This window comes from Diabrotica virgifera, chromosome 2, assembly GCF_917563875.1.
Source record: "Diabrotica virgifera virgifera chromosome 2, PGI_DIABVI_V3a".
In the NCBI taxonomy this organism is placed as follows: Eukaryota; Metazoa; Arthropoda; class Insecta; order Coleoptera; family Chrysomelidae; genus Diabrotica; species Diabrotica virgifera.
Window position 1 is genome coordinate 105,804,848 of NC_065444.1, and position 26,627 is coordinate 105,831,474.

Consider the following 26,627-nt stretch of genomic DNA (forward strand, 5'->3'; position numbering starts at 1 on the left):
ATGCTGATGATGTAGTGTTAATAGGAAAAAGTGAAAGAGACTTAGAACAAAAACTGGAACAGTGGAGACAAGCTCTGGAGGAAAAAGGTTTGAAACTTAGTAGGACAAAAACAGAGTATTTGGAATGTTCATTTAAAGATGGAGTTACTACAAGTAAAATGGTATCTTTGGATGGTGAAATGATTGTGAAAAGCAATAGTTTTAAGTACCTAGGATCGGTTTTACAGAGTAATGGAGAAATAGATGGAGATGCATGCAGTAGAATTAGGGCTGGATGGATGAAGTGGAAAGAAGCGAGTGGTGTGTTGTGTGACAGAAAAATTCCAATGAAGCTGAAGGGAAAATTCTATAAAATATCCATAAGACCGGCTATGATGTACGGAACTGAATGTTGGGCAGTGAAAAAGAAAGAGGAACAAGAATGCATGTGGCGGAAATGAGAATGCTTAGATGGATGAGTGGGGTGACAAAAAAGGATAAAATTAGAAATGAGTATATTAGGGGAAGTCTAGGTGTGGCAGCAATTGATGCCAAAATGAGAGAGCATAGGTTAAGATGGTTTGGTCATGTTCAACGTCGAGAGGTTAATCACACAATACGAAGAATAGCTGAAGTGCAGATTCCTGGAACGAGTAGGAGAGGAAGACCAAAGAAGACCTGGGGGAGACGATAAGGCAGGGCATATTGGTAAAGGGGATTAACATTGATATGATCCAAGATAGAATTGTGTGGAGAAATGCAATTAAGGAAGCCGACCCCGCATAGGGATAAGGCAAAGAGAATGATGATTCAATATCTCCAATTGATTTTTGTATGATTTCTAAAATTGTATTACCCTTCTATTCTTAAATTATTAGCTTTACTTTTTATTGTTAATTATTGTTTTAATCTTATTATTACCTTCGTGCTTTTAATTGTTATTTGTGGTGTATTTTTTGATATTTTTAATTTTGTACTGCTTTATATTTGATATTAAATTAATAACGAGCCGCACAAAATCCTAGGACAACCTGAAGCAGCGTTCTTGGTTGAATATTTACTTGATTTCTATCTAAAAACAAGTCAAAATATGAACCTAACCTTACATAACTACAGAGTTATCTCATAACCTGAGGTTTAACGTCGCGTTATAAAGTGACAGTTAATATATCAGATAACCCAAGAACTGTCAAGAAATAACGAATTTTACATGCTGTATTTTATCGAATGCCTTTTCTAAGTCCACGAAACATGCAAATACATATTTTCTTAGGCCACGGCATTTTTGTAATAGGGTGGTTAGCGCAAAAAGTGCCTCCCTGGTTCCCATATAATTTCTAAAACCAAATTGGGTATCTTCGAGATCTTCTTCTTCTTTCGTGAGTACTTAAATACAAATGTTGAGATAATCGGCGACCTGATACCTTCATTCTTATAAGAGGACATTACTATTTCGATTCTTATATTTTATTCTCATTGCTGATTCAGAGTCTGCTAGTGTCTTCTGTGTGTTAAGTGGGCACAATTTAATTTTTGATGTGAGTTTGATACTCCCTTGTGATAAAAGGGATTTTTGTATATTTCTACACTAGTCATTCTGTTTCTGATTGTTTTCTTTCTAGTAAAACATTATGAGGTTTCGAATCATTGAAATTTAGGAATATTAACTTTAGGACTACATGCATAAATTATTTCAAAATTGTATAATGCTTCTCTGGAATCATCAACATTGCCTTTTATTTATTTAAAAATAAAACCTTTTCCCTAACTCTCAGCTACCCTTATTCCAGTATTTATATTTATTGTGCGTTACCATGTGTGTTATATCCGACGTCGTCTATATGTATATTTCTTGCGTGTCTTTTGTACATAAGTACCTATTCAAAACAAATTAAAATACTTTGAATTTAATCACAAAAGTGTTTTAAATCGTAAAGCGATATAATTTTCTACATATACGCCATGTGTTGGCGACATGGCGACAGAACAAATTCTTGTCAAGAAACAAATGTTACCATTTGCGTTGATATTTAAAATTTGTCAATAATTATTAATAGCTTCATTTATTATAAATTAATAAATGAAAATAGTTTCTGTCCTTGTGGGATCGGTACTCACCGGAGGGACCGCAGACGTTCGGATACAATTAGCGTCTCTTTGCAAGGACAATGACGTCGACTTTGCAAAGTAACAAGACACTTACTCAACACACACACTACACATTACACCTGAGTTAGTGATGAGTTATACAGTGACGTGGCTAAAGGTTCTAGTTCTAAACCAAGGCCAGAATCAGAGAAAAAAAATTATTAATAGCGATAAACCACGATTTTATCCCATATGCCTTTTTTGTATAATATACTGAAAATGTCATATGAGATAAACAAAATAAAAGGAAATTTAGAGTTAACTAAGTTGCGTTTTTTTGAAAATCGAAATTTTCTTATTTTTCGCAACTTTTCCAAGGTAAAATTTTTCGTTTTGACGACCTACCGTTATTCCTTCTTTTACAGGTTCATTGCCGTAAAAGCTAACAATCTTTCAAGTGGCATGAAAGAAAATCACGAACGCTGACCTATTAACATTATTAGGTCATAATTAACAGCCTTATATCCCTTTATGCCAAAATTTTTAAAAATAGAATTGATATTGCTCTATCGGTTCGTAAAATGTCAAAAGGGAGAAAATCGTCGCAGCACATGCGATTTTTACTACAAAAGAGAATTCAATTGTCCGCAGATATCCCTAGGATATTAATTGGTTGTCTTCAAGATGTCTCTTCTTTGCAGTTCAGAGGTTTGGTTGTCTCTGGTAATTTACATTTCATAATTAAGTATTCATTTTTATGAACTAATGCTATTTCGTTGCATTCGACTTGATTTTCGACGAGATTTTCGCTTGGTACCAGATTTGTCATGTATTGTGTCTTTCCGAAATTTATGTTCAAACCAAATTTTTTATAGGCTGCACCTAACTCGTGTTAGACATTGATTCCTTTGCAGTTCCAAAGAAAACAACAGTAGGTATTTCTTATTATAGATTTAATCTCAAACTTTGATATTAAAATTATATTGAACATTTTTTATTAGACTTCTACAAAATATTATTGCATCATGGTTTCTTCTCATTTAAGTATCCACAACGTTACCGAGTAATACGATCATAAAACGAGTAATTTAATAAAAATTATTAAAAAAATTTACGGAGTATGATTATAATTATAAAATATGATATTTATGTCAACTTATTAGATACATCTGTCCCCGTTTTAATGCAAAAATGGTTAAAATGAGAAACGTGTCAAAACAATTTTAATAAAGAAAAAATCTTTTAAAAAATTAACTGTCACTAGTAAACAGTTGCCAATTTTCGGTTTGCCGCATTTTCCAGATAAAATTCATTTACCTTGGTAACGGCGAGAACGCTTTTCATTTTCCTTTTGCTCTCTAGCTCGCTTTTCCGTGACGATTTTCCACGATGATTTTCCGGCGGGGCGCCGTGGTAGGCAGGCACTACGTGCGTGTTTATAAATCAATCAAACGAAGCATCCAAATTAAAATATTACCCTTGGTGGAGGAGAGCCTGTTTGGAAATAATCCACTCCAATTATATGACTGTTGATGAAATATTTCGGAGGGGTTTGAGCGGTTAAACAGAGTTATGTAAAGTGAAAGCTTTTCCATTTATTAACGTAACGGAAAATGGAAATTGGCAGCATTGGAGTCTATATCAACTATATTATGCGGAAGGAATCGGTGTGAAACCAGTAATATAGATCGACAATGGTATCAAGATGTAGCTGGTGTTTAGGAAAAACGTAAAATAGAAGAAGATTTTGTACTATTAAAACGTAACAAGGTTTTTATGAGGGATTTTTTAAACAATTATAACCGTTGAACTTTTCAAAAATCGTTAATTTTTTTCTCTTGCGTTTTTGTTTTGGTTTGAATGATCAATTTTTTTGTAGAAAAAATATTGTATACAAAAAAGAAATTTATTGACAGATTTGCTTGCGTGTCAATAATTTTAGATATAACACTACGTGCAACTTCAAGATTATAATAATAGTCTGGGTAGATTATCGAAAAAATGCCATTTTTGGGAAAAGTTTTATTTACCAGCTATTTTATTTCTGAAATCGAATCTTAAGATTGCATGCATATATTAGTAATATACAGTCGGAAAAATGAAAGAATACCCATGAACGAACTTATAAAACACGCTGTATTTTCCTGTCACCGTGTCACAAAGAAAATTGCCCAGCGCAAGTACATGTAATAATATTTATTACATGTACTTGCGCTGGCCAATTTTTTGTATTAACACGGTGACAGGAAAATACAGCGTGTTTTATATGTTCGTTCATGGGTATTCTTTCATTTTTCCTACTGTAGGTATGCGAAGTCCACTGAAAGTGTGCTATTTTGTTTATAAACAAGTTAGCGCTCCGAAATTTTCCTTTTTTCAATTATTGCTCTGTAACTCCGAAGATCATAACTTTAAACCTTCTTCTTCTTCTTCAGGTGCCATCTCCGCTACGGAGGTTGGCAATCATCATAGCTATTTTCATTTTTGAGGCAGTAGCTCTAAATAGTTGTTTTGAGCTGCATCCAAACCATTCTCTCAGGTTCTTCAGCCATGAAATTCGTCTTCTTCCGATGCTTCTTCTGCCATCTATCTTTCCTTGCATTACGAGTCGCAGGATGCCATACTTCTCGCCCCGCATCACATTTCCGAGATACTGTAGTTTTCTTTCTTTAATTGTAAGTTTAACTTCCTTCTCTTTACCTACTCTTCTCAGTACTTCGTTGTTCGTAACTCTATCTACCCAGGAAACCCTCATAATTCTTCTATAGGTCCACATTTGAAAGGCGTTAAGTCAACTCATTGTCTCTACATTTAACGTCCATGATTCCACTCCATAGTATAGTACACTGTATACATACATAGCATTTTGTTAGGCGTACTTTAAGAGCTAATGTTAAATCTTTGTTACATAGGACCTTATTCATTTTGATAAAATTAGAACGTGCTTTTTCGATTCTGACTTTGATTTCTGCAGTCTAGTCATTACTTTCTGCTATACCCCATTCCACGAATATACGACTCTCTTGGATTATCGCGACAAAGAATATTTTACTGTGCAAAATATGAAGAACAAAAGTAAATTGCAAATTATATTGTTGTTTATTGGAGTAATTATTAGAGCAAAATACTTTCGTACTTCTTATGTTGCACACTAAAATATTCGTTGTCGCGATAATCCAAAACAGTCGTATATTCGTGGAATACACCATATAAGTGTTCCTAGGTAAGTGTACTTTTTTACTCTTTCGATCTGCTGGCCCTCTACTATCAAGACTTCGTTATTATTATGGTTGTTTTTACTAATTTTCATAAACTTCGTCTTTTTGATATTGAGAGAGAGTCCATACTCCCTACTACACCTTACTATTTTACTCATGAGTCTTTGCAGGTCTTGTAAACTATCGGCTATTATTACTGTATCATCTGCATATCTGATGTTAACTAAGACTCCATTTACTCCTATGCCGACTGTTTCATCTTCCAGAGTTTCGCGCATTATCTCTTCAGAATAAGCGTTAAATAATTAAGGTGACAGTATGCAACCTTGCCTGACTCCTCTCTTTATTTCCATTTCTTCAGATGTTTCTTTTTCAATTCTTACTATTGCTCGCTGATTGTAATAGAGGTGTGTTATTAGTCTTAAATCTCTTTCATCTAGGTTTTTAGTTTTCAGAATTTCCATGAATCGATCATGTTTTACTTTATCAAACGCTATATTGTAGTCTATAAAACAGACGTAAAGAGGACGGTTAACATCCAAATATCTCTGTGTCAGCACGTTGAAGGAGAATAATGCCTCTCTGGTACCCATACCATTGCGGAACCCCTATTGAGTGTCACTAATATCCAGCTCCAGTTTAGAGTGTATTCTGGCGTGGATAATTTTCAGCAGAATTTTCAAGGTATGTGACATTAAGCTTATGGTTCGGTAGTCACAACTTTAAACCAAAATCACCCAAATAAAAATTCTTTTTCTTCTTCTTCTTGTTCTTCTTTGTGTGACTAGGATTACTCCTGTTTGTCTGCCTCTTATTCTGTTTCAGTTGTTGTTGACTGTACATTGTCTTTCCACCTTTTCGGCGGCCTTCCAACGGGTCTTCTGCTATACGTCTTGTTGTTTTTACAGATGTTAGCTAATCTATCTGGTTCCATTCGGATTACATGTTCGTTCCAGTTTTTTTTCTTGTTTTTATCCACCTGTTAATATTTTGAATTTTGCATCGTTCTCGTATACTTCTGTTGCTTTGTCTGTCTCTTAATGATATGCCCGCTATGGATCTTAATACTTTCATTTCGTTGATTTGTTGTTTCGTCTTTCTTGTATCGGCCCTTGTCTCCGCTGCAATAAAAATTAACCGTAATTTAACTCTGATGGACAGACATTTTTTCAGATTTCAACAACTAAAATTTTAGAGAAGTAATTATTTATCAATAATTAAATAGCTTGGTAACATAAAAGCTTTTTTATATTAGATTATACTTCTGGAAGCCGGCGACAATTTAACACATAGTTTAGCATCAATTAAATTGTTAATTAAAAACTTTTAATTAAATTGTTGCTAATTAAAGTATTCTTGCTTGCATTTGCTGTAATATATTTGTTAATTTCTTCCACCGATTTAGAACTAAAACGTTAATTTTGGTTAATTTTCTTAAATGTGACATTTGTCAAAACTAGAAAACTCGTCATTAAACATAAACAAAATACTATAATTTATTCTCAGTATAATAATGTAAGTAGATTTTTTCCATTATAATAATAATATTCTGATTGAACAGAATTAAACACGTGATGAAAAATCTTAACACGAAAACTACACGATTAGAAATTAAAATCATTAAAAAATAATCATTCACCTTTCATGATATGTCCTACATATTGTAACTTTCTGATATTAATGTTCAAAACTTAGCTTGTTTTCATTCATCATGTAGCCATTACTAACAATGTACACTGTTGAACATAGGCCTCCTCCAAGTTCCTCCATGAATGTCGATTCTGGGCGGTCATCATCCAGTTCCCAGCAAATCATTGCCTGTCACTCCTAAGTCCAAAGCGTTAATGGTTGACCTTTACTACGTCTGTTTGCTCGTGATCTGTGGTATTGTGTCTCTTTTAGTGATTTTTCCATCGCTCTCTGGGCTACTCTTAAATGCTGTTTTTTTTTATTAATGTTAATGTATCCGCTCCGTGTGTCATTACCAGCTACACGCATTGTGCATAATATACTTTTTTTCAGACATGGGTATATTACTTATAAATATCTTCCGTAATTTTCCATAGGCAAGCCAACCCTAACCTATTCTACGATGCATCTTATGCGTTTGGTTGTTCTTTCTTATCTGTATTTCGAGGGACTGTCTACTGATTTCGAGGTATTTCTTTAGATTGGTTCCAATCTTACTTGGATGACAGGAAACTACGGGTTAGAGCAAATGATACAGATTCTAGTCTCAAAAACATTGTATGTGGGGTACCGCAAGGTTCAGTATTGAGTCCTCTACTTTTCTTTATCTTTATTAATGACATCACTAGTTTAAAAATCGATGGGTAATCTTTATTTTTGCTGATGATACCAGTATCACTAGGAGCAACTCAAATATTGCAACTCTTCATGCTACTATAACTTCTGATCTACTTACAATAAAAACCTGGTCTGACTCTAATTTACTATTTAGCATCTTCCAAAATAACATATTTTTCTTTGTTCGAGTCACATCTTCGTTATGGTCTTCCTTTTTGGGGTTCTGGTACAGCTGCCCAATGCGATATTATTTTCAAATTACAAAAAAGAGCAATAAGATATCTGTTTGGCCTCAGAAGAACAACACATTGCAGAAGTTACTTCAAAGATCACGGAATTTTAACCCTTCCATATTTGTATATTTTAGAAACTGTTTGCTTAATTCGTAAACATCGACATGTCTTTCCACCAAGACCTAATCATGACTACTTCACGAGAAATTCTACCTTTGACGTCTATTTACCGACCCCGTCCTCTGAGTAATTAGTAAAGAAATCTATATTATATTCCGCAAAAAAACTTTACAACCATCTCCCTCTACAACTTAAATCTGCAGCATCTTTACCCAAATTCCGTAAACTGACAAAAGCCTACCTATCTGAAAGACAATATTATTCAGTAGGTACCCTTTGCACAAGTAGTATTTTTATTATTTTTTTATCTATATTTGGGTGTCATATGCAGCAGCTTAACTTTTAAACTTATTAATTACTAGGTAGACTATGCAATTTGCAATTTATTTAAATTTTGTAATTGGTTCTTTTTGTTTAATTTCATTATTATTATTGACGATGTATGTAATTTTAGTAAATTTAATTGTTATTGTTTTGTTTTCTTGACTTTTTATAAGCTTTGTCGATAAAATTGTACAATTTTTCATGACAATAAAGCATATTTCTATTCTATGCTATTCTATTTCGTGCCCAAGGTATTTGTACCCATACAAGCTAGTCCTGTCGCCAGGGGGGGTACAACGGCCTCCTTTATTCAGATGGACTTACCCAAGTTTTTTCCATGTATTTTGACCCGTAGAATACGAATTTTTTGGGTAACAGTTGATCCGGATGTCGATAAGATTGTTATTGACCAAGAACTTGAGGAATTACATAACAGAGATTTCTCGCAAAACAAAACATTTTGTTGTATTTTTTGGGTCATTCTAAGTAAAAAATGTTCTAACAAGTTTTCCCGTAGGATGCTCAGTTTTCGAGATAAACGCGGTTGAACTTTCAAAAATCGAAAAACTGCAATTTTTAAACCCGAATAACTTTTGATTAAAAAATAAAATAGCAATTCTGCTTAGCGCCTTTGAAAGTTCAAGTCAAATTATATTGGTTTTGATTATTTGCATTGCTAAAAATTTATTGTGTTATTGTTAAACAAAGCTACAAACACCTAGTGCGTGAGTGATGTTTTCTATGATTTCTCATTTAAAATCGAACGAGTAGGTAGAATAGGTACTAGTGCAATCGAGGCTATTTCTACGTAGCATGCGTTAAAACGCACGTAAAGGCACAGGAAACACTATGTGTTTGTAGCTTTGTTAAACAATAAAAAAATAAATTTTTAGCAATGCAAATAATTAAAACCGATGTAATTTGACTTAAACTTTCAAATGCGGTAAGCAGACTGGCTATTTTATTTTTTAATCAAAAGTTATTCGGGTTCAAAAATTGCAATTTTTCGATTTTTTGAAAGTTCAACCGCGGTTATCTCGAAAACTAGCCATCCTACGAAAAAAATTGTAGAAACATGTTTTGCTTAGAATGACCCGAAAAATACCAAAAAATGTTTTGTTTTGCGAGAGATCGCGGTTATGTAATTCCTCAAGTTCTTGGTCAATAACAATCTTATCGACATCCGGATCAACTGTTACCCAAAAAATTCGTATTCTACGGGTCAAAATACATGAAAACAACTTGGGTAAGTCCATCTGAATAAAGGAGGCCGTTGTACCCCCCCTGGCGACAGGACTAAGCCTTTTTTATATCGACGTCGCCTATTTTGATGTTTTGTGCGAGCCAACATTTGTCATTATTTTTGTTTTGCCTGCATTTGCTGTCTCTGCGAATCAAGATGAGTTAACTTTTCGCTATCGATATTGATGCCTAGTGATTCTATTATTGCGTATTCGGGAACACTTGTAAAAGGTTTTTGACGAAATGATATCCCCTGTCTAACTCCTGTCTTAATTTTAAGTGTCGCTTCATGAAGTTTTACAGTTGTGATAGTATTACTGTATATTATGCAGTTTGTAAGCCTTATGTAGGTATCTGTAATATATTCTATTTAATACAAAAGCTTCATGAAAATCGATTAAAAGCAGGGCTAAGAGTGTATTATATTTCTTCTTCTTCTTCTTCCTTCTTGTATGTAGGCTTTAAAGCCTGTTTCTTCTTCAATATTAGCCTCCTAAATTTTTTAAATTATCGTACCATCTTTTTCTTGGTCTGCCAATACTTCTTCGTCCATTTGGTGACTTATCCCGTGCTATTCGTACTTTCCTATCCTCTGCTATTCTACTAATGTGTTCGTTCCACTCCTGTTTCCGTTTTGTCACCCATCCATTTATGTCTTCTACATTGCATGATCTTATGTTTTCGCTTCTCTCCCTATCCAACAGACTTTTCCCTGATATTTGTCGAAGTATTTTCATCTCTGTTGTTTCTAGTAGTCGTCTCGTTTTAGATGTGTCAGGTCTTTGTCTACGCCGTGTATGTCAATATAGGTCTTATTGCTGCTTTATAGATTCTTGCTTTTGTGTCTTGTCTTAGGTGTTTGTTCTTCCAGATTGTGTTATTAAGAGATCTCGCCGCTTTACTTGCTTTAAGCTTTGTTGTCGTACTTCCTCTTCAACATCTCCGTAACTAGTTATATCTATTTCCAGATATCTAAACCTTGCTATCTGCTTTATTATTTTCCGGAATAGGACGTTTCGATGCCGCCGGTTCATCGCCGGCCGTTTCGATGCCGCCGGTTCATCGCCAGTCCATTTCATCGCCGTCATATCTCGCATTTCCTAGAATTCCTAATTAATACTAAAAATAACTAATAATTGTAACTGTCGAAAATTCGGAAATATATCAGATAGCGATTAATTGACTGGCGATGAATCGGCCGGCATCGGCATCGAACTGGCGGCATCGAAACGGCGGCGATGAAACGTCCTAGACCCATTATTTTCCCATCAATTTCGATTTTACATCGTAGTGGGTATTTAGATGTCATACATTTGGTTTTTTCTGCTGACATTATCATATTGTATTTCTTAGCTGTTGTATTGAATATGTGTGTTAATCTTTGGAGATCGTCTTCTGTCTCTGCGATTAATGCGGCTTCGTCTGCTTATCATAATATTTTAATTTATATTTCACAGACTTTAATTGCTTGGAGGTTCCGTAATTTTTTTCTGAAACCTGCTTATGTTGTCCTTTATTGATATGTGGCAAGCGTATTTTCATTATTCTTCTGTATATCCATAGCTGAGAGGCCTTCAATATATATTTGTAATATCCCTCTTTATTACGCCAGCTTCCATTCCGTTGAATAACACGAAGAACACATATCTAAACACTACTTGTAAATCCATTGTGAGGTCTCTGCTACAGAATATTCTTTTTTCATTTTGTTGAATGCATTTCTTGTTTGTCTTATTTTTGCCTTAATTACGCAGCGCACTCATCTTCATCAATGGTTGTTCTCATATATTTATACTTGTAGACTTTTCTTATTTGTTTTCCATGTATTGTTAAGGTTTGAATTTGCTAAGTATTTGTGATTACTATAAACTGTGTCTTTTTATGTTAAGAGATCGGATTATTAACTATTATTTTAATTAACTATTTCTACTTCTAATTCTGTTAGTTTTAGGATTACGTCGAAGGAAAATACATAAGTATTATCTCAACAAGACAAATTAATTACAATATGTACTTTCATTCGTTCTCTTTTTCTTATTCATTAGTAGATGCGGATATCCCAATTTTTTCGATTTTTTAAAAAACTTTGAAACGCTTTATCCTTTGTCATCTGTCTTAAGGATCTCAGGTTGCGAAGCTCTGAAGAAAGATGGAAAGACTAAAAATTTGAGTTTATTGCTTATACTCATTTCGTGGCTTCTGTAAAGGTTATTCATTTTGTGTAACGCCCTTTTAACGCTTTGGCCGATCTGTGCTGTATTTCTTCAATGGGCTCACAGGTAGTAGTTGTCATGATAATATGTCCAATTACACAAATTAGTTAACACAGCAATACCGTTTAGCTATTTTAATTCTTTTTAGATTGATCTTTAACCACAAATCTTTTTTTTTAGTAATTAAAAAGTTATAGATCAGTAATGATAATAATTATATCTGAAAAAAAAACACCGTCGATAGTACCGAAATTGGACGTTTTTCTTAGAATAAAATTGTATTCGAAATGAATGTATGTTAGTAAAATGTGTTTATCTCTTTCCAATTCACACGCATGAATCAAATTCGAAAAGATTACTACCTCCGTGTATTATTATTATTCATAATATGTCATAATTTGTGAAATCAAACGGAGCAAGACGAATAAAGACAATCGTGAGGTATAATTTAGATAAATAAAAGAAAATGATTAAAAAGATCGTCGACCAGCCTCTGCGAAAGCAAATAAAAACATAATCGTTTGGAACAAGGTGTACTGCCGGCAGGTAGAATAACACGATAGAACAAATAATAAAAAACGAAGAAGAGAGTTTAATTCATCCTTCCTGAAAAGCATCTATCGACCAGGCCCGTCTCTTAGTTCTCTTCACTTAAATATAGTCACCACAATAAAAACTTAGTTTTTTATATACCTAGTAGCCTTTTATTATATGATATTTAGTGATAATAATCATACTATGTCTTACCACTATAGGTACAGAATGTTTAGTCTTTGATTAGATATACCCCAACGAAGGAAGCGCGAAAATCGGCAACGTTGCTTATGCGAATGAGTTGCATTGCTACTGTAGAATAACGAATGACTGAAGACTGAATGAATCGGCGTAACATTAGTTGGGCATCGAGGAAAGCAGTGTTGCCATTTCTAATGCGTATATCTAATTGAAAACTAAACAGTCTGTATGTTGTAGTTAGAATTGACTAAATCAGACGCATACAGAAAAATGATCTAAAATGCATGATAAAATTTTCTACAAATATAAAATGAGAGAGAAAGTATTCGAAATAATGAAGTAACAAATTTTATAAAATTTTATAAAAATAATGAAATAACAAATTTTATAAAATTTGTTATTTCATTATTTCGTTCAAATACTTTCTCATTTTATATTTGTAGAAAATTCTACCATGCATTTTAGATCGTTTTTGTGTGCGCGTCTGAGTTAGTCAATTCTAACTATAATAAAATAATATAATACATATTATAATAACATATAGGCTGTTTAGTTTTCATTTCAACAAATTTTATAAAATTTGTTATTTCATTATTTCGAATACCTTCCCTCTCATACACCGACTATAATACTGCCCATAGACACTATCCCCCACCGGCAACTTTAGAATCTTTCAACTGTATGTATCTAATGAATTTTCTAACACTCCAATGAAATAGTCCTGTCGCCAGGGGGGTACAACGGCTTCCTTTATTCAGATGGACTTACCCAAGTTGTTTTTATGTATTTTGGCCCGTAGAACACGAATTTTTGGGTAACAGTTGATCCGGATGTCGATAAGATTGTTATGAACAAAGAACTTGAGGAATTACATAACAGCGATTTCTCGCAAAACAAAACATTTCTTTGTATTTTTGGGTCATTCTAAGCAAAAAATGTTCTTACAAATTTTTTCGTAGGATTCATAGTTTTCGAGATAAACGCAGTTGAACTTTAAAAAAATCGAAAAATTGCAATTTTTGACCATTTGCTTGCAATTTTTGAAAAATTGCAAAAAATTGCAATGACCATTTGCTTGATAAACCTATGCCCTCAAATGCCTCGTTGCGGACATACGGGATGTTCAATTTTTTCTTAAAACCTGACCATTTATTTATTGCTCACAATAATTATTACATGTACTTGCGCTGGCCAATTTTTTGTGTGACACGGTGACAGGAAAATACAGCGTGTTTTATATGTTCGTTCATGGGTATTCTTTCATTTTTCCTACTGTACTACATAAGTAATAAAAATTTAATATTTTTGTTGGTCGGTGAAAGAAATGCGACACTAGGAAATTGTTAATTGTGTTTAGACTGGAACAAGGATTTAAGAATTTTAACCGGAATGTCTGATTAAGCATATCTAATAGATGTCGTTGTATTTTTATGAGTGTTTTCTTTCTTAAAAAAATTATTTTCGGATTAAATTTCATAATAAATTTTGTGTCTATTAGATTTTTTTAAGTTTGAAAGAAAAAGTCGATGTGGTTCATTATGGAGAGAAGCATAAGTTAAGTATTAGACAGTTAGCTGAAAAAGTTGGAATTGAAAAACCTGAAGCCAGTGAAATTTTGAAACATAATAGTGATTTAATCAATCAGTTTTCTGAGAACGGAAACCTGGAAGCAAAAAGAAAATTTTTTATAGACCTATAAATAATTGTTTTCGATTGGTTTTGTGAAGTGCGGTCTAAAAATATTCCTGTTTCTGGTAAAATTGTTCAAGAAAAGACATTAAAAGTTTCAAGGGAACTAAGCGTTGAAATGAAAGCTTCTGGTGGATGGCTCGAGAAATTTTGTAAGCGACACAATATTTCCTTTAAATCTGTATGCGGCGAAGCAGCTGCTGTAGATTTATTGGTAGTTTTTAACTGAAAGGAAAATCTGCCCATTTTAATGACAGTATAGGTAGGTACCTACTCTCCGCGAGACATTATTAACGCAGATGAGACGGGATTATTTTTTAAAGTTTAGAGCATTACCCAAGAAAACTTATACCCTGAAAGGAGAAAGGTGCATTGGAGGCAAGGCTTCTAAAGATAGGGTCACAAGACTATTTTGTACCAATATGATATTTTGATAGAAGAATGCAGAGAGAAAATCGAAAAGTTCAATAATCAATGTTCATAGGCAATGCTGCATGGTCATCCACAACTTGTATTAGGTAATATTAAAAACTAGTACCTCTTTTTATGTATACATACATACAGTCACTTATTTTTAAAAACCTCCTTTAAACGGACACTTTATGAGGAACGACTACTGTCCGTTCAAGGGAGAGTTCACTGTAATAGGATGAAAAACAGTAGCCAGTGCATGTGCATTCGATCCGGTCCTGCTAACAGTTAGTAGCTGTAAGAGAGCAACCGGTTTGGGTGATCACCACCGTTGAAGAAGAGAGTAGAGTTTAACCCAAAGCAAAGATCAAGATCAACGGCGGTTAGCCGAAGACGGCGCGAGGCGGCCAATATAAGCCATCTCTGACTTGACTACCATTACACCGATACACCGAACGACCGACTACAGTTTACAGTTAATGATTTTATAATATGTCGTGAAAGGTAAAACAACCTGTTTTGTTTTCATTGCATAAAATTCAGTGAATATTAATTATTATGAGACGCAGAGGAAACGATAGAGATCGATTTTATGTAACCAGATTTTTTTCGTTTGATGTTCTGTTTATTTACGATCAGTAGCAGCGATCTTATGCACTTTTGGGTCTGTTGTCGAAAATTACTTCTTTGTAGAAAAAAATAGCACTATTTTAACCCCTAAGGCTTATTTGTAAAAATAAGATTGATTCGTTAAAAAGATCGAAATTAATTTTTATAAGAAATCGATTCTGTAGTTGTACTCTGGGCGCCAGGGCTGTTCCGTGTCTAATCCAAATCCATTGAGTTTCAGAGTGTATTATTATGTACACCCAACCAAACTTATATGGAATGATCTGATATTTTTTATTATTTTAAGCGAATTAATGCTAAATTAAATTTTCTTTCATCGCATCTCTCACGAGCCTAATAGTCGATGTGGTGAGACCGCTCCCGTCTGAAAAAAATTTTCTGATTCGGTTTCTTTGTGGATTCCTATTCAAAAATGTCCCCTTTAAACAAATCTGAAGGGTGCCGGGCAAAATTTTTGGGCAGAAATTGTTTTAAGCAATTTTTTTAAACAAATACAAAAGATCACGTTTTTTTGCTCTGGAACATATATTTTTAGGTTTCTTGGGCCATTCTAAATCAGAAAGGTATTTTGTAATTTTTCTTAAAAATTGATAGTTTCCGAGTTATAGGCGATTTAAAATCTGAAAAATGCGAAAATACGCATTTTCGAGGCTTAAAAACTCATATTTAAATTAGTATTTTTGAGGTAGCCAGATACTTAAATTGAAGATCAAACATTCAGCTTTACCGTACCGTAGTTTTTTAATTGTTAAATATGCGTGTTTATCCGATTTTTTTACCGGTGCGGCGCGCTCTATTTAAAAAATCTCCTATTTTCCTCCAAAAAATATTTTTTTTAGATTCTTTGGGATATTTTAAATAAAATAAGTTTCTTGACATTTTTCTTAAAAGTTAATAGTTTTAAAGTTATAAGCGATTTAAAATCCGAAAAATGCCAAAAATACGCATTTTTGGATTTTCAATCGCTTATAACTTTAAAACTGTTAACTTTTGAGAAAAATGTCAAGGAACTTATTTCATTTCAAATAATCTAGAAAAAATATTTTTCGGAGAAAAATTGGAGATTTTTGAAATAGAGCGCGCCGCACCGACAAAAAATCGGATGAACGTGCATATTTAACAATTAAAAAACAGCAGTTTAAATTAAGGTTAGACGCAATCACTCTTCAGAATCTTGAAGCTGAATGCATAAACTTCAATTTAAGTATCAGGCAACCTAAAAAATACTAATTTAAATATGGGTTTTTAGGCCTCGAAAATGCGTATTTTCGCATTTTTCAGATTTTAAATCGCCTTTAACTCGAAAACTATCAATTTTTGAGAAAATTTACAAGATACCTTTCTTGTTTAGAATGACCCACAAAACTTAAAAATATATGTTTCGGAGCAAAAAAACGTAATCTTTTGTATTTGTTTAAAAAAAATTGTTTAAACAATTTATGCCCAAAAATTCCGCCGGGCACCCTTCAGATTTGTTTAAAGGGGACATTTTTGAATAGGAATCCACAAAGAAACCGAATGAGAAATTTTTCCAGACGGGAGCGGTCTCAACACATGGTTATAACTACAGGTTATAGAACCAACTCAACATGGCTGCGAGTTAAGTTGGTTGGATGAAAATTAAAGGATTTTTTTACCAATCATAATTCCTCCCCAGAACATTATCCTTTCTCTTTTATATTTATGAACAAAACTGGCAGTTTCCGTTCTTGCTTGTTTTCCTCGCCCTCTAAGTACACGAATTCGTTAATCATCTGATGTTACACATCCTACTTTTGTTTGAAAATAGCACACTTTTCCAATTTCCAATGTTCCAGTTTTGGTGTTGAAGACACCAATATACGTGATCAATCTTGTGCTGCCTGGTTAACTCGACATGTTAGTGTAAAATGACCATAGGCGTAACTAGGGGGTGGTTTTGGGGGTTATAACCCCCCCCCCCTGTTTAATGTACTTTGAGCTCTATACGCTTAAAACCATTATTATTTCATACCCCCAGAGACCTTCAAGAAGACGTAACCCCCCCCCCCTTCTTAGGATCATCCTAGTTACACCTCTGGAAATGACAGCATTTAGGCAATTTTTCACCTGTAACTCTGCTGCATTTTGAGTAAAATAAATAAAAATAGCTTAAATTAAAGGGTAAACTACCAGCTTTCAAACTAAACCTTAATCGATTAACAAAGTTATGATACTAATTATTATAAATGGATATTTTTATTTAGAAAATGCATATAATTCGTTTATAAGCTTTTTTAGCTACTAAAACTGTGGATTATAGCAAATCAAGTTACGATCAAGTTACGTTTACGTAGTCATATTGTACGATCCAAGAGGAATTTTATGATTTAAGAGTATAAATATTTAAAAGTAATTTAAAAAATTATTTTTTTTACTTGTGTTTTTAAACCTTGAAAATTTTATGAAATTTTTCAGTTTTAAATTGTTTATAACTCGGAAACCATTAAACTGTAGAGAAAAATTACAGAAGGCCTTTTTTGTTCCCAATGATCCAAAGAACCTAAAATAATGTCTATCCGGTCCGAAAAAATTGATTTTTATAATTTGTTTAATTTTTTTTTTAGTAAATGTAAAAATAACTCCGAAATTATGGCATTTAGGTATAGGGAATATAACATGAAAAATAATCACTATTTCTTAAAGACTTCAAAACGTAAAAAAAATACAGGGTGTTCCATTAGAAATAAGAAAGTTCATTAGATTTCCAGAACAACGGAAGATTTGACAACAATGTAATTACCACTATGATATCGGCCGCATTAGAAGACCCTTACCCACCAAAACCTATAAAAATCGTTTTAGCGGTTTGCGAGAAATTACCGTGTTTCCATACTTTCTCGCTACCATGTATACTTCCGGTTTTTATACCACTTCCGGTTAAAAAGTTGTAACCGAAAGTGCCACCTCATAGTTGCAGGAATAGTACACGTGATATATTAAAGCGTATTGAAAAGTCGAACTCGAAAATTCAGTTCCAGTTTTGATATCATTTCGGATTAAAAAATTATGACTGGAAGAGTGGATCACTCTCTGAAATATCCGTTGAATCATGCAATATAATAAATATGTCGTGGTCTGGGTATTTTCTTGTTCTTGATCTCCGTTACAGTGCCTGCTATATTTTTAATAAGCTCATTTAAATATTTTATAATATTAAAAAAAACAAATCGTATACTTTATGCAACAAGATGGTGATGGTACATTTTATAGTTCTTTGAATACTCTTTGTTAGTCTTTCAAAAAATAAGGGCCAATTTGTAAGATTCTTATTCTGTCTAATACTCCTCTTTATAGAATCACCCTGTATATATCTAAGCTTTTATTAGTCGACTAGTAAAATTATTGAAATTTTTTCCAATATTCTACCTACATTTAACATTTATTCCATAAATAGATGTCACAATGTTGGAGAAGTGTTAGGTAAGGACACGTGTTCATTATGTCCCGGAGTTGAGTTATGTAGTATTTCGCATGGAAATCATCCAGCGGAAAATCAAACGTCAAAAGATCGTACATCATGTAGGCTCTGTGCATCATTCACTTACATCAGGTGCTAACCGAGCAGTAAAGTGGAATATGAAGAGACCAAGAAATCAATACCAGTGCATACTACATTCAGTATGAGTATACGTATGCCAGCTGACGAAATTTTAACCTGTTGATCCCGAGTCTCCGGTTTTTTGTAAAATCTTTAAGAATGCACAGACGTTGATGACAGTTTTAGAGTTTCCTGGTATTTTATTTAAAAAAAAATGTTTGTATTTATATTATTATACAGTAGGTATGTTCCAATATATTTTACCCAACTATAACCAAAACATAAAACATGTATGTATACTGTAAAACAAAGATTTTTAAGGTCTTTTAACAGACCTTTTTAAATTGATTTTCTTTTTTCAAGTACAATTCCTACATACAATTATTTTTTTATAAACAATTTTATATACAGAAAATGCAGATATGTAATTTTTTGACCTCCACGTATGCTAACATAACTTTTTGGTCCTGAAACTAAAATTGTGGTTAATTCCCAATAAGAATAGTAATTTTGTATACTGTATCATTTGCGAACAGAAAACCGCGTAAGCAATCAGGCAACATTGTCTATTTTTCGGTTGTGACTTAAATGCCCCGTATCCGAGGCTTTGTGATCGGTTCTATGAACATTTCCTTTTTTACCGAGGGAACGTTGATGTTTGGACTGTTTCTTAAAATGACTTCCTAGTAATATAATATGTATCTAATAATAAGAAAATTATTACTTTTCAGTTGTGCATGTAACAATCAGCCCTGTGATTTTTAGCACAGCACCGAGCACCGAAGCTATTTTTACCTTTTTGCGTTAAGTTAAGATAACTCTGACAGCTAACTGTCGCGATAACTTTTAACGTAAATTCCGTATGATGTATCACTTACCGTTATGAGATTAGTTATTTCTGAGACGTTAAAAAGGAAGAAAGTATTGTATTGTCTAACAAAGAGAACCTTATGTAGAAACAGTACAAGTTGGAGCGAGAAAGAAAATTATGAGAAGGTATACCCACCGATAACGGAACAGCTGTTCGGAGGTATATCATAAAAGTAGATAGAAAGAACAGTACATACTTAAAATCCCTGGATGTTTATAAATTTAAAAAAGTATCTCTCGATTTAGAATAGAATATAAATATGCTTTATTGTCATGAAAAATTTGAATATTATTGAATATAATTATGATATTTGATTATTATGAAATATGAAATACGAGAATAAATATATACTTCCGGTTTCGTGCCAGCACGTTTGAGCGTAGTGAGAAACGTTCAACAACTGTTCCTGTTCTCTTTTGTAGATTACTCCGCGATTCAAAATCAGATTTCGGTCTGCATCATTTTACGATTTGACAGACTAAAACGAAGACGAAGTTGTCAAAACTTTATACGCGTTTTTTTCAAAACTACTTTTTCAAAGGCGATGGACATTGTAACTCAAAATTACTCGACTAATCCACATGAAAATTTTCATAAATTTTCTTTAAGACATTTCGTGCAGTAACGCTGTCGAGATCTATTTGTTTTTATGTATATTTTTTGTTTAACAATAATAAATATGTATGTTGATTTTCACCGTTTTAAAAAACTCGACAGCATTACATCGAGAAACCCATAATTATAATAAAACATTTTTAAATTTTTTGTTTCATATGATCCAGTGACGAGTTCTGATGCCCACTGCAAAATCCATTTTTTTTGAGGTGTCGTTAAAAATTTGCCTCCGTTTTATGTAAAAATTGTACTTAATTGCTTAAGCATTTAATTTGAAAATAAAATAATGGTACCATATTTAAAAAAAAAATCACAAACGTGTGTTTGAATTGTTGATTTCAAACCATACCCCCTCCCACCCCCCCCCCGTTTGTTGTGATATATCCGATCTAATATAGATCCTAAATGATTAGTTATTGAACGTTGAATTTAACTTAAGTTGTTCGACTATTTTTCACTAATCTAGGATCGAAATACAACATGTTTATTGTCATTTCTTATACAATACGATAGATTTACTCAGCTTTTCATATTGCATTATCTATTTGTGGATGAAACTAATGTTTTTCTTTCGAACATCACCACAAATCGTCCAATATACCAGAAATACTTCTTGCAATCTTGTCACATTAACTGAAATTCAGTCATTTAGGAATGCACTGATTTTTTTATAGTATCTCGGAAGAAACGTATTTGAGATGTTGTTTTGATTTTTAATTGTGATTTTTAATTTCAGGACGGAACGAACTCATAGCCAGGTATATCAAATTAAGGACAGGAAAAACAAGAACGAGAAAACAGGTCAGCTCACACATACAAGTATTAGCTAGGAGGAAATTGCGAGAAATACAGGCGAAGCTTAAAGTGGTAAGTGTCGAGATAATCATTGTATTTCTAAGGAAATTGTAAATATATGACGTACCTACAGTGCAGATTTTTCTAATTTTAGGAAGCCATGAGAAATACAATATAATATAGTTATAAATCTGATACTTACTAATTAATTTTCTGCAAATATTTTCGTTTGCATTCTTATAAATATCATTTGGATGCCCTTAGGTTCAGTCTATTTAATTTTACGTTTTACGCAATTAAATGTTTTTTCTTTTAAAAGAACCGACCTGCCGCGTTATTTCCAATGCCGTTTTCATAATTGAATTTAATTTAATTGTTTTGTTGTTGAGATTTGTTTATAAGCCAAAAAATTGTTTATAACTTTAAAATATTCCTGAGGCCGCTTAAATAGTCCAATTTCAATTCTGTAAAGTACATTAAATGGGTATAGTGCTTTTTTATACAAAAATAATAGTTATTCTTATTATAGCGACCGTAAATTTTTAATTAACAATTTAATTGTTGCTAAACTGTTCATTCAATTTTCATCGGCTTCTGGAAATATAATCTATAATCTATACCAAAAGGGCTTTTATGTCACCAAGTTATTTAATTACTGATAAATAATTACTTACCTAAAATTTTAGTTGAAAATTGAAGATTTTGTTGGAAAAACCCACATTTTCCAAAGAAAATTTTCATCGAAGTAAATCAGGAAAAACATGTCTATGCAGAATTTAATTAAGGTGAATTTTTATATGGGTGTTTTTGCTGTAAAATTAAAATCTTTTGAGTTATAGAGCAATAATTGAAAAAAATACTATTTGGGGGTGCCATTTTGTTTATAAAAAAAGTAGCACACTATCTGCGGACTTTGCATATCTATATTATTAATATATAGAATCATAAGATTCGATTCCAGCAATAAAATTGCTGGTAAATAACTTTTCCGTGTATGAATTCCCTCTTGTCTTCATTGCAGCATCCATCTGGCTTGCAATTTTTAGAAGCCATGGAGGTGTTACCAGGAAAATGGTCCAATAAGTTTTTCAATTAAATATCTTTTAAAAATATTTTTAAATATTTTTATTAGGTTGAAAAACTTTGACTTTTATTTAGCAGATGTCGCTAGGCACCTACTACCATAACGTCAGTTGCAATGCGAGGACTAGCTCGTGGGCCGTTTTCACTTGCGGCAGAGAACAGCAAACCTATGCCTCTCTGATGATGCCTCTGATAAGAGGCGAAAATCGTCGATTTTGAGTGCTGGTTTGTGCTCTCTGAACTAAGTGAAAATGAAGACAGTTTTGCCTTCGCATTGCAACTGAATAAAAGTGGTATACATTTTTATTTAATTGACGGATTCGACCGTTACTTGATGGAAGTTCATTTTATCTCACAATAAAACACTGAAAAACGTTTGTTTTCTATACTTCCACAAAATTTATTACAACTATGTTATTACTACAGCTGTTTCGGCAAAGTGCCTTTCTCAAGTGATATATTTTACAATGTGTTTGCCTTTTTAAGTCTTTAACTGAAGAGGTTGAGGAGTGGGGAGCTGTTTGTCTCGAGTTGGTCATTCAGAATTATATCTGTATTTTTCAATTTATTAATTTCCATTGATTCTAAAAGTGATAGCTTAAGGCCTTTATTTTGAATATGTAGAATTTGAAACTCTTCATTGAAAGAATGATTATGATCTAGAAGGTGAAATGCGTATGTAGAAGTGTCTGTTTTTCTATTGTTGAAAGCCTTTTTGTGTTCTGCTATCCGTTTGTCAAAAGTTCTGCCAGTTTGACCGATGTAAGTTTTCGGACAGTCACCACAAGTTAGTTTGTACACACCACTCTGTAGTTGCTTTCTCTTTCGGCTTTTATTGTTTTTAATATGTTTGCTTAAGTTGTTGTTAGTTCTGAAAGCTGGTGTTATTCCTTTCTTTTTTTTTTCATTTTTATTTTCCTTGTTAGTCCAGAGAAATAAGATTTTTCTCGTGACACACCCCCTTCAGGCCGAAACCAAATTTTTTGAGTAGTATGGACATCTATATTAATAACCTTTATGTTTCCTGCAGCCAATTTTGATGATATACATAGTTATAAACAAATGAAGATCAAAAAACGGTAAATTTTCGCTTTTTTCGTCTATAACCAAAAAGTTAAGCATTTTAAACAAATTTGAGAGTAAGAAACTCATAAATCGTCTAAAAAATTTCAATATGGCGTTCAAAAAATTCAAAATAAATCATAAATTTTGAGTTTTTATAAATATTCATAACTTATGTAAAAATTAACTTAAAACCTTCTTATTACACGAATTACTGAGACTTCTGGTGCTTAAAACATATTTTCAATTTCAAAGCAATTGGTCAAATAGTTTAAAAGTTATTTAATTTGTTTATCCCAAATTCATTTTTTTTGCAACACTATAAGTCAGAAAATTATGAGGTTACAGTAAGACTTCTGACAGTTTATGGAAGAAGAACATTTATACTATTGACTTAATTAAAAAAAAATGACAAAAAGTAATTTTAAACAGTGTAAAATTTATTTTCAAAAACACGTCGATTTTTTGCTTACTTATAAAGAATTAGAATAACTTTTTAACCGTTACCCGTAGAAAAATTATTTTTTCATATTTGGAAAGACTGAATTTTTATACACATTTAGAAAGAAAAACAATTATTGTCCTAGGACAATAATTAGAGACGAAGTTAGCCTCCCCTTTTTTAATTCACATGTTTTTGCAAAATAATTTTGCAGTATTTAGAATTTTTTTGTCATTTTTTTAATTAAATTAATAGTATAAATCTTCTTCTTTCATAAACTATCCAAAGTATTACTGTAACTTCATCATTTTCTGACTTATAGCGTTGCAAAAAAAATTAATTTGGGATAAACAAATTAAATACCTTTTAAACTATTTGACCAATTGCTTTGAAATTTAGGGTATGATTTAAGCATCAGAAGTCTCAGCATTCCGTGTAATAAGAACGTTCTAAGTTAATTTGTACATAAGTTATGAATATTTATAAAAACTCAAAATTTATGATTTATTTTGCAATTTTCTAAGCAACCAATAAGGATAGACATATTCAGAGAACGCCATATTGAATTTTTTTTATACGATTTATTAGTTTCTCGCTCTCAAATTTGTTTAAAATACTTAACTTTTTGGTTATAGACGAAAAAAGCGAAAATTTACCGTTTTTTGATCTTTATTTGTTTATAACTATGTATATCATCAAAATCGGCTGCAGGAAACACATAGGTTATTAATATAGATGTCCATACTACTCAAAAAAATTTGGTTTCGGCCTGTAGGGGTTGTGTCACCAACAGGATATTTTTTTCCGTATTTCTCTTAAACTATGTATTTTGCTAATTAGCCCAGAGCATAGTGCCAATATTGCTGCCTTTACTTCCTCAAGCGCTGGTAACGCTATTTTGGGTTCTGCTGAGTGGTACTGCTGAGGTATTGGTATGTTGTTGTTGGCTCATCAGTTGTTTGTTTGTTTCACAGTTCTCTAAAAGAGTTTTTCGTAAGAGGTTGTTTTCCTCTATCGTCTTGTCTGAATCCCGGTAAATACTAGACGGTTTACTACTTTTTATAGTTCTTCGGTACTGTCTGCTATAAGCACGCTGTCGTTTGCAACTCTGATATTGTTGATCCTCACGCTATTGATTGTTGAATTTGTTGACTGACTTTTCACAAAACTTTTTTATAATTTTTTTTAGTAATTGTCTTTATTACTTTAGAATTGCAGTAAAAGCATTATAGGTAATGTTTTAAGAGAGTTTCTCCGACATTTCTTGTCCTATTCTACGCTCCATTAAAAAAATCAGGGGCTGTAATAAACCAACCTTTTTATCCTATAAAATCGACTTTATTTGAAACGCTCGATCAGTTTTTACTATTTCACTGTAACACTTTGTAGAAGTACAATTATAAACCAGTTTAGTACATCTGTGATTATAATTAAGTGGTATAATTAGGAATTAATTTAAATAAATTAATGCCGGTCTGTAACAGTTCATTTGTACGACTATATCTAAGCGATATTTTTTTATGGAAATGCAAATGTATCATAATTTGTTACATACGCTGGCATGTTACATATTATAAAGAAAATTATTAGAGCATAAAATTAATTTCTCTCTTTGTTTTTGCGTATGAGCGGGTGATAATATCGGAGTGGAACGTTGCGTTCAACTTGGCTGTTTTTTGAGGAAGTAAATATTTAAATTGTGATTGATTATAATTACTTAAGTATTGCAAAAACTTCTAATAATTATGAAAGTAATTTTTTCTTGTTCTCGTCTTACTCTTTCGTTCACCGTGTCCTCAATTGAGAACAACCTATTCTATAATTTTTTGTATGTAGCTCCATATTTATGTTTTTACCCTTGTAACACATTGTCCCCGATTATGGACATCCTATATATTATATCATATGTCCTATATATCATATAGAGGCATATCATTAATTCATACAGCCTACAAAGCTACATGTATGTCTATTATTCTACTGCCAAGAATAAGAGCGTAGGCGCAAAATTTCAGACCAGTGCTTTTTAAATTCATTCATTTTTTTCGAAATTGAGAAAACTAAAGTATTTTTGAAAAATTTAAACGCAGAATAAAAGATTACATTATTGCCTAGGGCCGAAAGCCCCTGAAACCTTCTATAATGTTTATTTTAATAAGTTCCAGGGGTGAAAAAGAAGCAAAAAATGAGTGGGATTTTTAAATTCAAATATCTTATTCAAAAGAAACTTTTTGTTTATTGTCAGGGACTTTCGACTCTCGGTAATAATGTTATCTTTCATTCTGCGTTTATATTTTTCAAAAATATTTATTTTGAGCATTCGAAAAAAATGAAAGCCTTCAAAAAGCGTTGGCCCGAAATTTTGCGCCTAAGTTCTTAATTCCGTACGCAGAAAAAATAATAGGTGATTCCTAATGTGGCTTCCAACCGGAAAGGTAAACAGTAGACCAGATCTTTATCTTGCGACAAATTTTAGAAAACAGTCGTGAATACAACAAAGATGTCCATCAAATTTCTGTACATTTTAAACAAGTACATAACTCAAATGTAAACAGGGATGCATTGTGGAAGGTCATTGTAGAAAAGCTACTAGCATTAGCCCAGGTGTGCGATCCCCTTTGCAAGTTGTTATGGCAAATAGTATGGACCAAGAGGAAAAAAAAATCATTTTAAGACGGCTGATTCTTTCATATATTGTTCCCTATGCTTCCTCGAACACCGTACCGGTCATCTGGCGACTGATACAGGTTGCGTTCATTACTGCGCAGCACACTTGTACAGGTAAACGTATCGAATTTAAAATTATTGTAAGACGAAAAATTTTTTTGTCATTCATTACTTTTTAAACATTATTAGAAATATGAACTGTAATTGCCAGACACTTCTGTGGTTTAAAAAGTAATGACAAAAAAAATTTTTGTCCTAAAATAATTTAAATTCATTATACAGGGTGATTGATGAGTGTGATAAAGCTCAGTAGATCCGCTATACTAATAGATAGCAATAAAAGT

At 32.6% G+C, this 26,627-nt stretch overlaps 1 protein-coding gene across 3 annotated transcripts in view; it reads left to right on the plus strand.

Moving 5' to 3' along the window:
- The window catches only part of LOC114328891 (transcriptional enhancer factor TEF-1), a 522,782-nt gene that overhangs the window by 445,740 nt on the left and 50,415 nt on the right, over positions 1–26,627 (plus strand). For all 3 annotated transcript variants that reach the window (XM_028277869.2, XM_028277867.2, XM_050643933.1), the window contains exon 4: positions 20,971–21,101. In XM_028277869.2, coding sequence (XP_028133670.1) covers positions 20,971–21,101 — 131 coding nt within the window. The remainder of the gene's footprint in view (positions 1–20,970; positions 21,102–26,627) is intronic.